The following is a 16,198-nucleotide window of genomic DNA, read 5'->3' on the forward strand; positions in this document are numbered from 1 at the left end:
GGATAAACTTAAGATAAATCACTCTTCCCGATACACATTGAAGTAATAAGTAATATTTTTCCCACAAGGCGACGATTAATAATGTTATATCTGCCCTGCCATCAAATCAGCACATTTTATGACATACTTATGGCATTTTCTCATTTTATTCGCCAACTTAACAGTTGTGATACGCTTTTATTCCTTCCTAACTTACAACTACAATGAGCTTCATAATTTTGTCACGACTTAGCTATTATCCTTCATACAATTTCTGTGTATTACAGAAAATGTAACAATCAAAATGTGGAGCTTAAAAGTGATCGATAAACATAGAAACAGATACAAATTAATATTTTAAAGTTCTATTAAAGTTGTAAATATTACATAACTCATAATCTATCGATAGTAATAAAATGATATTACTATTGAACCGATGCCAAACAATAATTGTGATTCTTCTTATAAAATACATTTACAGCACGTTTACTAACAAATTACTGTATGATACATATATAACAATTAATTCCTAAAAGTTTAAAACATGATATAAATATAGGGTGTACCAAAAGTGTTGGGGCAAAGAGTAACGGCAGATTCCTGCCACCAAAATATTAAGGTCCAGCGCAATTGTTGTATTTCGAACGTTAATATTAACAAACATACAGGGTCTTCAAGTTTAAATTTTATTTTTGATTATATTGTGTATCTTCACAATCTTTCGATCTATGGTACTAAAATTTGGTGTATAGGGATTGTTAGACGTGGGAAACAATCCATTGCTGCCGGTTTCCTTGTAGCTTATGTGGGGCGCCACTTGAAGACGTCTTGGGAAGTTAAAAGGGCTCTAATTTTTTCTACGCAGTTCCAATAGCCCTATAAATAAAAAATATTATTTTGCTTAATGTTTCAGATAAAAAAGGTATACCTGTTAGTAGCCTGAAAACTTGGCCATTTTCGAGATATTTGCTAGTTGAGTGCCTCATGAATGTTCGTATGTACAGGATCATTGGTTATATTTTCACCACCCACCTAGAGGTTTTCCTTTTAATCTGAGAAGAAAAAGTTAAATACAAAAGTTGTAGATAATCATATGTAGTTTATTTCTATATATATATATACATTATACAGGATGTTCGAGAAATGAGTGGCATGCCAAATTCAATGACTTTTTCATATACACACACCGTCAAGTCTTGGACCCCCTGTATAAAGGAGGTTTATAGTTTATTTATTTGGTTGTATTTTACAATGGACAAAGGTTTGTTATTTTGCAAATAAAAAATAATAATAAACATGAAGACAAAGGTGTTGTTGGGCATTTGGATTTTTATTTGCAAATATGGTCAACACGTAGTTATATAATAATTAGGGGGTCCAAGACTTTTGAAAGTGTTTATAATATGCCTTATGTCGAAAATTTACCATTTTTAAATAAATGATTACGACCATCAAATTCACATCGTTAACAAACATCTATTCTTGCTAGGTGATTGATATTGGTTACTAATGAAGGTAAGTATTATAAATAAAATTGTCTAATGTAGTTTTAAGCATTTATTTAAATAACAATAAAAATGATGTTGAAATATAATTTGATAACTGAACAAAATTAAATTAACAAACTTTGTCGATTTTTTGTAGTAACTCAAGTATAACATGTATATTATTTAACTAACCTTGGTATGTGTTCAAAGTGGGCGCCATTTTCTTCAATACATTTATAATAGCCCCATTGCAGTTTTCGTAAGGCTCTGTATATAGAAAATTGATTATGATTGTTCAATAAATCAATTTCGTCTATAATTTTATTTTTAATATCAATTATATTTTAATTTCTATGTCTAGTTATTTTATCTTTCAAGGTTCCTCACAAAAATGTATCTAGAGGCGTAAGATCAGGAGTACAAGCTGGCCGTTTTATAATACCAAATCGTCCCATCCAGCTGGGAAACATATTATTTAGATAGTTTCGAACGGCCGCAATATTGTGAGGAGAAGCGCCATCTTGCTGCCATATGACACCATCCAAATTATTATCATTTGGTAATATTCTGGAAATTTCATCGTTTACAACATTCTCTATAATTCTTAGATATCTCTGGCCATTTAAAGACTGGTTATAAAAAATTGGACCGATTATTTTACCTTTGTCCATTGTAAAATACAACTAAATAGATAAACTATAAACCTCCTTTATACAGGGGGTCCAAGACTTTTAACGGTGTGTGTATTTGGAAAAGTCATTGAATCTGGCATACAATCCAAAAATGCAACAATATACAGGGTGTTCCATTAAAAAATATATAAGTTTGACATGCCACGCATTTCTCGAACATCCTGTATAATGTATATGTATATAGAAATAAACTACATATGATTATCTACAACTTTTTCTTCTCAGATTAAAAGGAAAACCTCTAGGTGGGTGGTGAAAATATAACCAATGACCCTATACGTATTCTTGAATAAAGCCAAGAGCTGGCCAAGTAATTACCTATAATACAGAACTTATCTTTAAATCATCTAGGTATGCTGCCTTATTTATATTGTACGGACTACTAAAGTTGATTTTGGTCAATTTTTTTAAATTCTAATTTACAGAAAGTCATAACGCACATACCGTTATTACGTTATGAATATATCAGCGATATTAAACGAGAAATATCTCGAAAACGATCAAATTTTGAGGCTACTAACAAATATACCTTTTTTACCTAAAATATTAAACAGAATAATATTTTTATTAATAGGGCTACTGGAGCTGCGCAGAAAGGAATTAGAGCCCTTTTAACTAATCAAGACGGTTCCAAGTGACGCCTCCTCTTAGCTACAATAAAACCGACCACACTAGCTTGTTTCCTACGTCCAAAAACCCCGATATACCAAATTTCAGCACCATAGGTCAACAGACTGTGAACATGTAAAATAAAATCATAAATAAAGTTGAAACTTTAACACCCTGTATCTTTATTAACTTTCGGAATACAACAATTGCGCTGGATCTTAAGAGTTTGATGGCAGGAACCTGCTGTTGCTCTTTATCCCATTACTTTTGGGACACCCTGTATATGAATATATGAGTTGGGTAGGTCTTTGAAGCTAATAATGTATATACGGGGTGTACAACTTTTAGAAGTTAAACTTTAATTTCTACATAGAAAAATAATCGTGGTTCGCTACATATGTTATATCCCAAAAATGTTTCGTGACAAAAATACAGTGCATTAAAATTTTCATACGAAACTACAAATTTATTAATTTCTCATAAACCGTTTGATATGTTTTATTACAATTTTGTAAGCATTACTCACATCATGCTATTAACTTCTCTTTTCTCTTCATCTTTTTTTGAAAAAGACGCCGTTTTCGAGTAAAAAAATTAAAATTGCCTTAATGCATCGGTAGTTTTTGTTTATTGATACATTTTAAAAATAACGTTGAGTCAATTTTAATTTTTTTAATACACCCTGTATATCTTAAGTATTCTATCTGTACATACACCAACTAAGTAAATGGTCTGAATATCGTAGACTTTAAAAAGTAAGGGCAGATTGAGTTTTTGTGTGCACACTATGTATTTAAAGTATGTAAACACGATTTACAGTCCAAGGGATGAGCTGCCAAAAAACGAATAATAGCTACACAGCATATACCTACTTTCAGATCTTACACACTTTAAATTTTTCATACTTTTATTCGTTTTAATTTTTTTTTATTTTATAAGATTTTTTGTTTAAAGGTATGTAGAGAAGGAAATAGGTATCACTTCACGCCCTGACGATCTCATCACATTTAAATCAATATTCCATAAATATGGGTATGCGCAATAATTTTTCGAAACTGCTTGAAATTCGTTTTTTGGCAACATTTCACCATTTTGTGATAAACAACGAATTAACTAAATCAAATATAATTAAATCAAAATTCGAAGCATTTCGATCAAAAATTTTCCAAATTTCGAATAGAAATAAAATTTAATCGGTCAGTTAAGAATTAATATTTTATTAAGAATAATTTATTAAAAAAAATATTAATACTTCCATAAATAAATATAAGCAGCCATATACTTATTTATGATAATAGATGAAAAATGTGCATTACCCACGCTACTTTAATGATTCTCATGAAGAGTCTCAGAATCGCTCTAGTTTGCATATTAACTTCGAACCTCCTGATTTTGAAATTGTAGAACCTAAAACCATACTTGCCTTTTATATGAATTATATGAATATTTTGAAAATTATTATGCAATAATATGCTTATTAAATATACAAGGTGATTGAAAATTATGGGCCACCATTTCAGCGGCGTATTATGCACATTAATATAAGATAAAATTTTAATACTCTTTTTTTCTAAATCGTTTCTTAAGAAAATTATAATGATTTAAAGATGGGTCCAGCAAAGAGGTTTTTTGACCCTAATTGGTGAACGGGAAATCGCAATCTCTTGAAGTTTGGTGAGTAGCCAGCAAACTGAGTTTAGAATATTTTTACAAAAAAGAGCATTTTTTAATAATCAGTGATGTGACATTTTGAGGGGAACACATGCTTATTTTTTTATGAAACTTTTTTGCAACATACAATTTTCACACGAAAAGATAGTATTCGTAAAAAGCAACCTTTTCTACAATAAAGAGGTATTCGTTCGCAAATTCGCTTAAATTTACCAGTTTCAAGAATAGTGGGTTTTAAAAAATCATGTCCAAAATTTTATATTACAAAAAAGTTTTATTAAAAAATAAGCATGTGTACCCCCCAAAACATCATGCTACTAAAGATAAAAAAATTTTTTTTAGTAAATATATTTCAAGTCCATTTTTATGGCTATTTGCCAAATTCACGATCACTAAAAAGGGTAAAAAAAACACTTTACCGGCCCCTCTTTACATCGTCATAAGTTTCTTAAAAAACAATAAAAAAAAAGAAAGTATTGTTTTAGATTAATGTGTAGGATACGTCCTTGGAGTAGCGGCCCGTACTTTTGAATCACTCTGTATTTTGGTATGCTCTTCCTGCCATGAAGCAAATAAGAAAGATATTGAAAAATTTCATTTCACTAAAATATATGTATGTAGCTAATTATAGCTAATTAGTTCAGTGTAACCATAAGCTTTGTAGATTAATAACTTATTGTTATTAAGGGCGTTACTGGGTTTGTAACAAAAACAGAGAGCTTGTGATATTAAGCAAAGGCCACTTATATGTAATTAACTATTTATGACCTTGGTTAACTGTAGTTGACTCGTGGTCGTAAGAAATTGATAACTTTATAAGCTACAGACATTTATTAGCTTAATAAGTTTTAAATAGTGCACGCAAATTTTGGCAAGTAATCGGGGGTAATAACGGTCTGTAACCGAACAGGTAGATGCTTTTACTGCTTTTTTCCATAATTCCAAAAACCAATAATAATTTTCTAATTAATCTGAGCCCTTTGGAAACTGTGGAATAAAGGATAAGCTTATACTCAGGTCTCGGTGGTTGGGACTTGGCAATTTTTATCGCCTTTCGCAGCAACTCCTGAAGAAATTTACCTGCAGAGACCTAGTACCTACAAGGTTTACAAGGTCCCAATTGCTATGGACCACTATTGCTACCTTCTAAACCGTAAACATTACAAGTTCGGTTAAATTAAACAAAAGTTGTCAAACTTGATGAGAAGCTAAGATCTCGACGCGCTGTTGCCAAAATTTGTTCCGTTTCGGAAGTATTGGGGAAAAACGAAATTTTGCCGAAAACGTGTTTCGTTTTCTTATACTTTTAGGTTTGTGTTTTGGAAACTATAAAATTTATTTTGCTCTAATCCTAAAACTCTAATGTAGAACAAAACAAATTAGGCACCTCTGTTGAAATAAGGAATTAAAATGAAATTAATGGTAATTAATCAAATCAATGTTACTTAATTAATAGAGTATGGCGCTGAAATATCTCAATTAATTACAACGAAGACACAAATACTACCACTAATTACATATGTTGAAACTGTCCCCTATTACTCTGAAGACATTTTCGTGCAAATGTAAACATGTGATACAGGTCATTGTTGAATTGAATCCAGGTCCGTATTTCAAAAATTGAAGTTAGTGTCGATATCTCAAAAAGTAAAAGTGCTATTTTTGAAAACTTAACATTAGTGTGTGGAGTTTTAAAAACTAATAAAATGTTGTAGGAAAAACTTTTTCCGAAAACCCTTAGTTTTCGGTCTATTTACAAAAAATGTTTTCGGAAAAATTTCGTTTTTTCTCAATACTTCCGAAACCAAACAAACTTCGGCAACATTGCCTCGAAATCTTAACTTGTCATCAAATTTGACAGCTTTTGTCTCATTTTACCGAGTTTGCAACGTTTACGGTTTAGAAGGTAGGAATAGTGATCCATGGCAATTGGTCCACCCTATACAGGGTGCCCTAAAAACAATGTCAAATATGATATCGTGAGGTTATTTGGGTCAAAACATTAAGATTTAATTCAAAAGTTATTTGAAAAAAGTGTCTCGTGTAAATGCTATTGGCGGTCAAAGTTTTTGAAAAAAAACATACTTTTTGCTATATCTCGAGAATGCTTTAATGGGTTTTAATGAAACCCATTGTACATTTATTCATTACTACAGGGATTATTTTCATGTAACATTAATGTCTTTTCGCAATATGAAAGTGGTAAGTTCTTAGCCATCTTCGTACAAAAATTATCAGAAGTTTTTATTGGATAGCTACATCGTATTGTTTTTTTTTCTGATGATTCATTAGCCTCTTCTCCAACTTTTCTATCTCTTGGAAATTTATCGTACGGTTAACATTTCACGCTTAAAAAAATTATTTTCTTTTCTCATACAGAACACCAACTTGCCATTCCTTCGATAATTATCGACATTTGTCGATGTTTCAGTTGAATAGCCAGTTAACTCTCCTGATCTGTAGTGAAGATTGAACTCATAAAAAATAAAAATAAATAAAAAAACAATTTAAATGAATTATGAAAAACGATAAATTATTATTATTATTGTTCTTAATAAAAGAAACAACTTAAAAGAAACGTCGAAAAATGTTGATTAATTTTTATGACATTTTCCATACGTGACGTCAGCGTTCACATCGACAAGTGTCGATAATTATCGAAGGAATGGCAAGTTGATGTTCTGTATGAGGAAAGAAAATAATTTTTTTCGGCGTGAAATGTTAACCGTACGAGAAATTTCCAAGAGATAGAAAAGTTGGAGAAAAGGCTAATGAATCATCAGAAAAAAAAACAATACGATGTAGCTACCCAATAAAAACTTCTGATAATTTTTGTACGAAGATGGCTAAGAACTTACCACTTTCATATTGCGAAAAGACATTAATGTTACATGAAAATAATCCCTGTAATAATGAATAAATGTACAATGGGTTTCATTAAAACCCATTAAAGCATTCTCGAGATATAGCAAAAAGTATGTTTTTTTTCAAAAACTTTGACCGCCAATAGCATTTAAACGAGACACTTTTTCTCTAATAACTTTTAAAGTAAATCTTAATGTTTTGACCCAAATAATCTCATGATACCATTTTTGACATTGATTTTCGGGACACCCTGTATATCCTCGTTTGTTGCAACTACAGGAGAAATACATAACAATGCTTTCAACTACATAAGAGATAACTCTATACGTGTAATCTGTGAACTGAGTTTGACGGGAACTTCTAAGTCAGGGGAAAGTTGTTTTCGTCTCCAAAATGAGTCGAGGCGCTCCGCCTCAATGCATAACGTAAATAAGATTATGTTAAGTAGGGGACTATGCATTTTCAAGAAATCCATAGAACAGTGTTATTGTTACTATTTTACAGTTGTTGTTCGAATGAATGTCTTCTGCGTAGCAGTTTTTAAATCTCTCAATCTTGTGAAAGCACACCTATCTCGCGCACTGTTCTCTTCGATACAAATAGGATTATTGTTCTACACCATAACGTTCAGCGAGCAAAAGGTACGAAAGTAGTGAGTTGCATTGAATTCTAATTGTGAGAATTTACTAATAAATTTATTTAGAGTAAACGGTTTTTTGCTCCACGTAGAGAATAGGTCCCACCAAAGCTCGCTCGAGGGAAATTCTGCAGAACCCCTGAGGAACTTTCCTATCTCATCCCTGTTTGTCACATCTCTTCTCTTCAGAGTGGCGACTCTTGGCGTTGGTCATGTGAGAAAATCGCTGGGAGGAGAGTTAACGTGACTGATTTTACATTTATCCCTATTTCCATTGATTCCGAACAACCTGTCTGCCTAAACCACTTTCCCTTAGTGGGAGATTCCTATAAGAGGGCCGCGAGGATGAAGATCGTTCTCTTTACCGGTTATTCCCCTAGGAGCCTCATCCTCCTCGTGAAGTCCAGAATTACCGTCCAGGTCAGGACCGATGTGTGTTAAGTTGGATATTCCCGGAGGAAGCGAGAATGTTGTAGTTTCTGGCCCGTGAACCTCAACTCCACGCAATGGAGAATTTTTTCCATTTGTGCGTAGACGCAATTCAGCCCAAAATAAAACGCGTAATTCTTGAATTTAGTAGAAAACCTGATTACATTTAAAATAAATTCCCATCTCAGATAAAAAGAATCCGGATTTTTGTACAGTGTGTTAGACCTTAGAGAACTCATTAAGAGGGCTAAACTATATTTTACATGTTTTTCCTCGTCCTCATTCATCAGCGTCAATTCTACTAACTTTAAAGGTTTTCGAGTTGGCCGTAGCAAAAAGTCATAATATTCCAATTAAAATTGCTACAAAAACCGATATTTAAGGAAAACTTTTTCCATATAAAGGAAGGAAGAATTTCCGTATAATAATCTGGAGAAATATTTTAATTAAAATGTATTATCTAGGGCGTATCGATGTTTAAGACCTGTAAACACCATGTTTTTGTATATTTTGAAGCGATATAATGCCTTAGATGATTCAGTTTAGCGCTGCCTCGGTGACAGACAAGATAGTACTTACACTTAATAATCAGGTGCATAATGTCATAACTGACATTTAGTAAGTGAAAGTCTGGGAAGTGCTTGGAAGAAACATGACAAATCGACAGGTAAGTTGTCATTTAGTAGATGAAAGTGATGAAATTCTGTTCTTTTTTTTTGAGATTACGGTTCTCAGTAAGCAGCATAGCAGCATAGAGATCTTCCTTTATTTGGAACGAGGCGTGAAAAATCGCCCGTCATTTTAACAAGTTAAAATGGGGAACGTATGATTTTTTATTTTTTTATTTCAATTAAAAAGAAGCAAATTACCAAAAACAGGTCAGATCTTTTGCTTCCAGTGATGTCAAAAAGTACAGGGTGTCCTATTTAAAAATTAAAAGTTAGGGACACTTCCGATCAAGCTGGAAGGAACATCACTTTTAAAAGTGTCTATAAAAATTTAGTGTATAAGTGGTTGTATAAGTGACTGTATAAGTGGTTGGAGTGGTTGTATAAGTGACTGTATAAGTGGTTGGAGTGATTGCATAAGTGGCCCAAATTTCAAATTTTTATATTTTTTATATATCAAGTAGCAAAAAATGGGACCCATTTCCTGACGTCACCCGATATACAAGTGCGCAATTATTTTCGTGCAATCGTTTCAGCCTTGGGTCACTTTCGAGCAGACAAATATGATTTAAATATTATTCTTGATAGCATATCATTAACATTCAATTGCATATCGATTCCTTCAATTTGCACCATATCTTTACAAACACCCTGTACATACACATATTTCGACAGCGCAACTATTTCGTAACAACTCGGCAATATTGCGCGAAAACTCGACTCTTCAACGACACCATTTTTTTATGTGCTATTTATACTGTGGCGTCATGTTTCTCAGTTGAGCCAACCGACAACTAAACTGTCGACATCTTTGTTTGTTACTGCACAATAGAAAAGGACAGAGATGTATTTCATTTAACTAAACTGTAACTGAAGTGAAATAAAGTGTTACGATTGTCATCGTGTCTCGTGTCAGTCAAGTCTAGTGGTTTTTACATTTAATCAGAAAAATTACTCCTCTGCATTCCGCATTTTTGAAAGGTTTCGTCTACGTGTTTTAGCAGAATTTAAGCTTAAATAGTGCTATAAAATGGTCTCCCACATTAAGGACAAGGTAAGTTCTATGCAATTGTAATACTATTCTCAAAATATTCTCCTGGAAAAGGCCCCTTTTGTGTACCACAGCAACACAACATTACCTCAGAAGAAGCGATAACCTGGAGTATATCATAATTCCTCATTTTAAAATAGAATATTGATAATTAACTTGTTGCCTAACGTTCAGCCTCCAAAAAAATTTAACAGTTCAGCAATCAGTAAACTAATTTAATTATTTATTAAATAGTCGCTTGTTTCACAAGGCGAAAAAGCAGCGAATTTGCTGTCCCAATCGTGAAGGAAGCTAAAGCAGCAAGTTTGCATTTTCGCCAACTATATAATATTTTTCCAATTAAGGCTGATCCAAACACCTTTTTACATGATTTTCTAGGTTTTTATATTTTGTTTGAAATTTTTACTTCTACTGTCTAGATAAAAAGAGCCTTTATTGATGCTTATCTATTGTCTATTTACAGTGACTGTCAATCATTTTTTACTTTTGGCCTTTTGGCCTTGCTATGTAAAGTGACACTATACATCTTGTTTTATGCCATTTCACTCCTTCACTTTTTCTCCGAGACACATGTAATTTTCTGCTAGTCATATCTAATGCTCTCATTCACAATAACAAGGTCAGATTAATAGATTTATACAATATTACCATATCGGCAAAAAAAAACTGTTTCTTTATTTTCTCATTTCATTCCCATTTCTACAAAACCCTTGATAAAACCCACACTTTCTGGCTTCTAATAAAGCATATTAGTGTGCCCCAGTAAATGACACTTGATCTTAAGATTGCATAACACATAAAATAAAGCATAAGAATTGCATAGAAAGTCAAAAATATATGAATTTTCTGTTATATGTTATGCATTTGCTATGCAGTATGTGACCAATAATAAATTCTCATATTTATATTTCATAGTAGAGACGTTATTTCTTTAAAAAAAAACTGGGTACATGATTGATAGGACCAAGTGTCCAGAATTGTTGGGTAGTGATTTATTCATCTCCTGCAAATCTATTTATAGCAAAAATGAATAATTTTGTATGTTAAAAAAGCTATTGGCCACACATAAATTGATGGACATTTCAAGACTAAAGTTGTGACTTTATTTGCAATAATTATTGAGAATTTTTTTGTTTTAAAAGTTTTCATAATGATGACATTGCCCATTTCTTGCAAAGTTGTGAAGTAATCTTAGCCTTGCAAAAGTAACATTGCCTTTATATCATGATCTGTGTCAGTTATCCAATTCTTATTCCAAATTGCATACTATGCACTCTGCACTGAAGATAATTCCAGGAAAGAGAAATTGAGGATGCACTATTCAGTTGGGTCAACATTAGCATGCATTGCTGTTGGAAAATGTTGGCTCATAGTCCATGTAGAGTGGCAGATGCTGGTAAGGTTGATGGCACAGCAGACATGCATGATATGTAATATATACAATATGAGATATGCAGTAAATACTGCTTGGTGACAGAATGATGCAAATCAATTGAATCTAAATCGCATACCAACAACTTATGCAAATGTTGCTCTGGTTTGCGATGAGACTGGGTATCCAGACTTGCTGAATCCAATTAAGTCAGATACCCATTGGATTATTACTTTTATCTCATAATGTAAAATCTAAATTTTCGCAAGTTTTTCTGTGTAAGATGTTCTAAATTCTTCTAAAAATGAATGTAATTCTTAATGTTCTCTTCAGACAAACAAATATTTTAGTGCATAGTTACTACTTTTATGCATACCAATCCAAAGTCTAATGATACTTTAGAAATTTAGAATCAAATTTAATACACTTGTAGATTGTCCTCATTGTGTAACATACAGAGTATAGCCTACTTACTACTAAAAATGTACTTTTTTTTACTTTCTTGTATTGGAATTTTTGCTGTTTGCTACCTCAATCAATGGAGAATTTTTCAATATTTTGAAGAGTCCAGGTCTTTGCTTCATTTAATATCAGCCTATTTTTTGTAAACCAAGTGCTAGCATCTGCCATGTTTTTTTAGCGCCTTGTTTAACTTTATATTTATTTTTGCTTGCTAATTTCCTTATTAGTATTGTCATCGTAATTCGTCGTTTGGCATATTTCCTGACTATCTTTAAGTGCAATTCAATTATTAATATTCAATTGAACAAATTTGCTGGAATTATTATTGTTAATTATTAATGTACGTCGCTCCCTCTTCGGGCTAATCCTGAATAGTCTGAGCCCCCTGAAACGAAGAACCCAACTTGTCCATAAAAAAAATGTAAGTCCTGATTTCATATTTCATCAAAAATCAAAAAAGTATCCCCCGCCCTCGACGATTGATTACATATTGACGACCCCGTGCTACGGTTCTTTTAGGAGCGCCAACGTCAATCATTTCAAATTTGATGCTTGAATATGCTTAATGTTTTCGTGACTAAAAAGTCAGTAACCCATTCTTCATCAATCACATAAGTAATGCACTCTATGTCATTTCCCTAACGAATAATTACTTAACCCGCTGTGCCGTGTATAATTGATTTTTTTGTCAATACCAGGCTAATTTCCAAATTCTTCGTGTTCCCAGGTAATTAGGCTATACATTGTTCTTACTGACTTGAATTCGATGCTTTTCTGTACAGGCTAAAAGGTTTGGCACTATTTACATGTGTGTCTGTATATGGGGTGAGTTTTCTTTAACTGCTTCTACATGGCTCTTAGTCACTAGTCAAGATAGAAGTTTTGGTCTGTTAAACGGACAAGCATGTGCAGCTTCAACTTTTGTGTGTTTTTTTTAATACTTAACATCGATGAACAACCCAATATCGTCGATTTCTTCATTTTGCCTTTACATACGGGGTTTGCCCAGAAGGGCTAGTCCAGTTCAAACCGTTCTGAGAAGTTTTCTTGATAGTTGATACAAGCTTCATCTAAAATTAAATGCGATTTTTCATCTCAAATTCTTGATCTTGTTGAACTATTTGCGACTTGACAAACAAAACATTTAAGTCAGTCATCGATTCAGTGCGTTTCGAACTTATTTGAAAATAATGATGTGCATTACGTATAAGCATCCTCTCCAGTCCCATTGAATATTAAACTTAATGACTGAGTGACGAGGCAAAAACAATGAAGTGGATTAGCAAACAATTCCCCTTCACTTCAAATAGATTGTTTAAATGCTTTGCGCACGAGAGATTTATCAAACGCTCTCGAACAAGACATATGATTCTCATGTTGTGAACAGTTAATGCGAAAATTACGTCTCTTCACGTTTTTAGAGTAAATTTTATTTGAAATCATCTCTGAGCACGAAATGTAAATAATTCCTGAGTCATAATTTTTCAGGACGATTTGCAATCAAAACTGAGTGACGCTGGAAACCAGTTGGTCGTCATCGATTTCTTTGCTACCTGGTGTGGGCCTTGCAAAATGATTGGGCCGAAACTAGACGAGCTGGCTAAGGAATATCCCGACATTCACATTCTAAAGGTAGAAATTGCTGTTAAATGTGACTTTGCTGAAGGTTTCCGGAAAATATTAGCAAACCTGTATAAGGAATTTCCATGACTCATGCCCAGTTTAATGAAATCATTTTTATATACGGAGGTGTCATGCCACCTCACTCGTCATACGGTATGTGGTGGTTCAATTTGTTTGTTATACAATTCTGATAAGAAGTTTTGGGTGCACCGCAAATTCACGAATTTTGCTATTCAGTGGTAGATATATGGCAAAGGCAAATTTCAGGCAAAATTGCCTTATTTTGAGGCTAATGAAAATGATAAATTTATGGCACGCCCATACTAGATTTCAGATAAGACAACATTGTACAATAGCATTAAGCGGGAAATAATTTACTATTGACTCTATGATGTAGGTACAAGTTTGGTTTACAGGTTTTATTGTGGATTTTGTTACGTCTCATAATACCATTAGAAATTGTTAGCAATTCCGATCTATGCTTCTCACGTTATTGTTCAAGGTTGCTTCTACCTAGATTATCAAAAATGGCGATTGGTAACAGTGAAACGGTGTTCGTCAAGGAGAATTTTATGAAACCCAAAGCCGAATTTAGAGTCTATACAGTCAATTTAAGCCACGCTTAAATTTAAGTTCGGCTTTGGCTTAGGAGGAATAGGTTCGTGGTCGTTTTAAAAATACCTCTGCCTGTTTCTTATTTAACTTATGCGGTTTCTTCCAAAAGTGGGCAGTGTTAATTAGCCGAGACAAATTTAGAGTTAACACAAATTCCTCTATCAATGAAATGCTTTAGGAATAAAAATAAGACTGTATAAAAATGAATAGTGCAGTTTTTGTAAGGACAAACGGCTACTTAGCTCAGGTTAGGTCTAGCTCATAGTTGATATTTTAATTTTAGGGATCATATTTTTCGTTTAAAATATTCAGGGTCACATCAATGGGGACGCCACTGGTGAAATGAAAACCGCGTTTTTTCCCTTAAAACATGAGCCTCCACGCCTATTTTACGCTCCCCAATTTTCATAAAAATATTTAATGCCGAAACGGACTTATTAGGAAAAACTTAATCTCTTTTAACACCCTGTATTTCAGACAAAAAAGCGTAAACGAGCCCACGCTCATATGAACTTTTCTCTTAATAAAATCATCCACAGATTCGCCCTATGAATTTTTGCCATACTATCATGAAACCACCTGTATGTAGGGAATGTTTTGAATTTTTTCGGAATTGAAAATATTCTGAATGAACCCAAAGTCGGTCTTTCCACCATAAAAATCGGTTTCGAAACATGCATTGTAATATATCGAGAGTTTTCGCAATAAACACGGTCTACTAGCATTACCGAAATCGATCGGAAACGACTTATATTAGAACGTGTATTGGTTATAGCGTGTGGAAGTATTATTTATTAGTAGGATTATTATTGCTGAAGCTTTAAGTATGACCTTATCAAATTATTAATAATGTTTGAAATGCTCTAGAATCCCGACCATTACGTAAAGTACCTATATAACGCTCTATTTACTTTATTTAACCATAATGAACTTATCTCTCCAATAATGGCTGATTATTGCGATAATTATATGAAATTTACGACCGATCGTTAAGCTAAAAACGGACATAATAATATGTTATTATACGGGCTTTTTATGATAACCATTACTCCCTAAGGGAGACGTTTTCTGAGTAGTCTGCTGATGGAATAATACACATAAAAATACTGTACTTGTTTCTTTTTTATTTGCTAATTTTAAATTACAAATAAGACGAATGTTTCTCCTGTAAAATTCAGCTGTAGTTATTTTTATGTTATTACATACTAAGTTTAACAAGGATTTTCTTCATACAAGGTTAAACTGTGCTTTGGGTACATTTGATTAGGAGTGTGCGTCGATCTATGAAGCATTTCTTTGTCACCTTTATTCCTATATACAAAGAATGTTACTTCATAGATATAAATTGCTCTCTTTATTACTGTTCTTTTTTCAGGTTGATGTGGATGAATGCGAAGAAATCGCCATGGAGTACAACATTTCGTCCATGCCAACTTTCGTATTTATTAAGAACAAGAGCGTCGTTTTAACCTTCTCAGGCGCCAATTACGATAAATTGAAGAGCAGCATTTTGGAAAATAAGTAAATTCCTAGCACTCACTGTCCGTTACTCATTTTATTGTCACATGTTCCCGGTTAGCCGATAGTAATATTTTTGTTTGTGTAATAAGTACGTTGATTTAGATCTGCATATTAATGGAGTGCAAAAATTGTACTATCTGCCAACCCGGAACATACTACCACTCGTTTTGCTAATAGATGTATGTAATTTTTGTTAATTTTTCCATATAAAGCCGTGAGAATAGTCAAATGTTTCCTTTCAAGCATTTCACGTTAATAGTAAATTATTAGGGTTTTGCATTCATTCTATTTATAAATACAATATTTAAGACAACTTAAATAAACCGAATAAAGAGAATTTAATTGGTGACAGTAAGTAGTGCCTACAAATTATCGTATTTTTTACACTGGTTTTAAACGTGTTACAACTGCTTGGAAATAATATTCACGTACAGATGTTATTGGATTAAAAGTAATATAATAAAATTTTGAACTTGAATTATCATTTTGCTGAGTGTTATCATTTAATCTTGTAGTG

The 16,198-nt window shown here is 32.8% G+C and overlaps 1 protein-coding gene across 1 annotated transcript; it reads left to right on the plus strand.

The window, feature by feature from the left end:
• Window positions 1-9,933: 9,933 nt before the first annotated feature.
• Trx2 (Thioredoxin 2) lies at window positions 9,934-16,159 on the plus strand. The gene is made up of 3 exons (XM_066395665.1): window positions 9,934-10,091; window positions 13,411-13,554; window positions 15,536-16,159. Exons 1-3 carry the CDS (start codon window positions 10,068-10,070, stop codon window positions 15,683-15,685), a joined length of 318 nt encoding a protein of 105 aa, XP_066251762.1. The 5' UTR covers window positions 9,934-10,067; the 3' UTR covers window positions 15,686-16,159.
• Window positions 16,160-16,198: the final 39 nt, after the last annotated feature.

This window comes from Euwallacea similis, chromosome 12 (assembly GCF_039881205.1).
Source record: "Euwallacea similis isolate ESF13 chromosome 12, ESF131.1, whole genome shotgun sequence".
In the NCBI taxonomy this organism is placed as follows: domain Eukaryota; kingdom Metazoa; phylum Arthropoda; class Insecta; order Coleoptera; family Curculionidae; genus Euwallacea; species Euwallacea similis.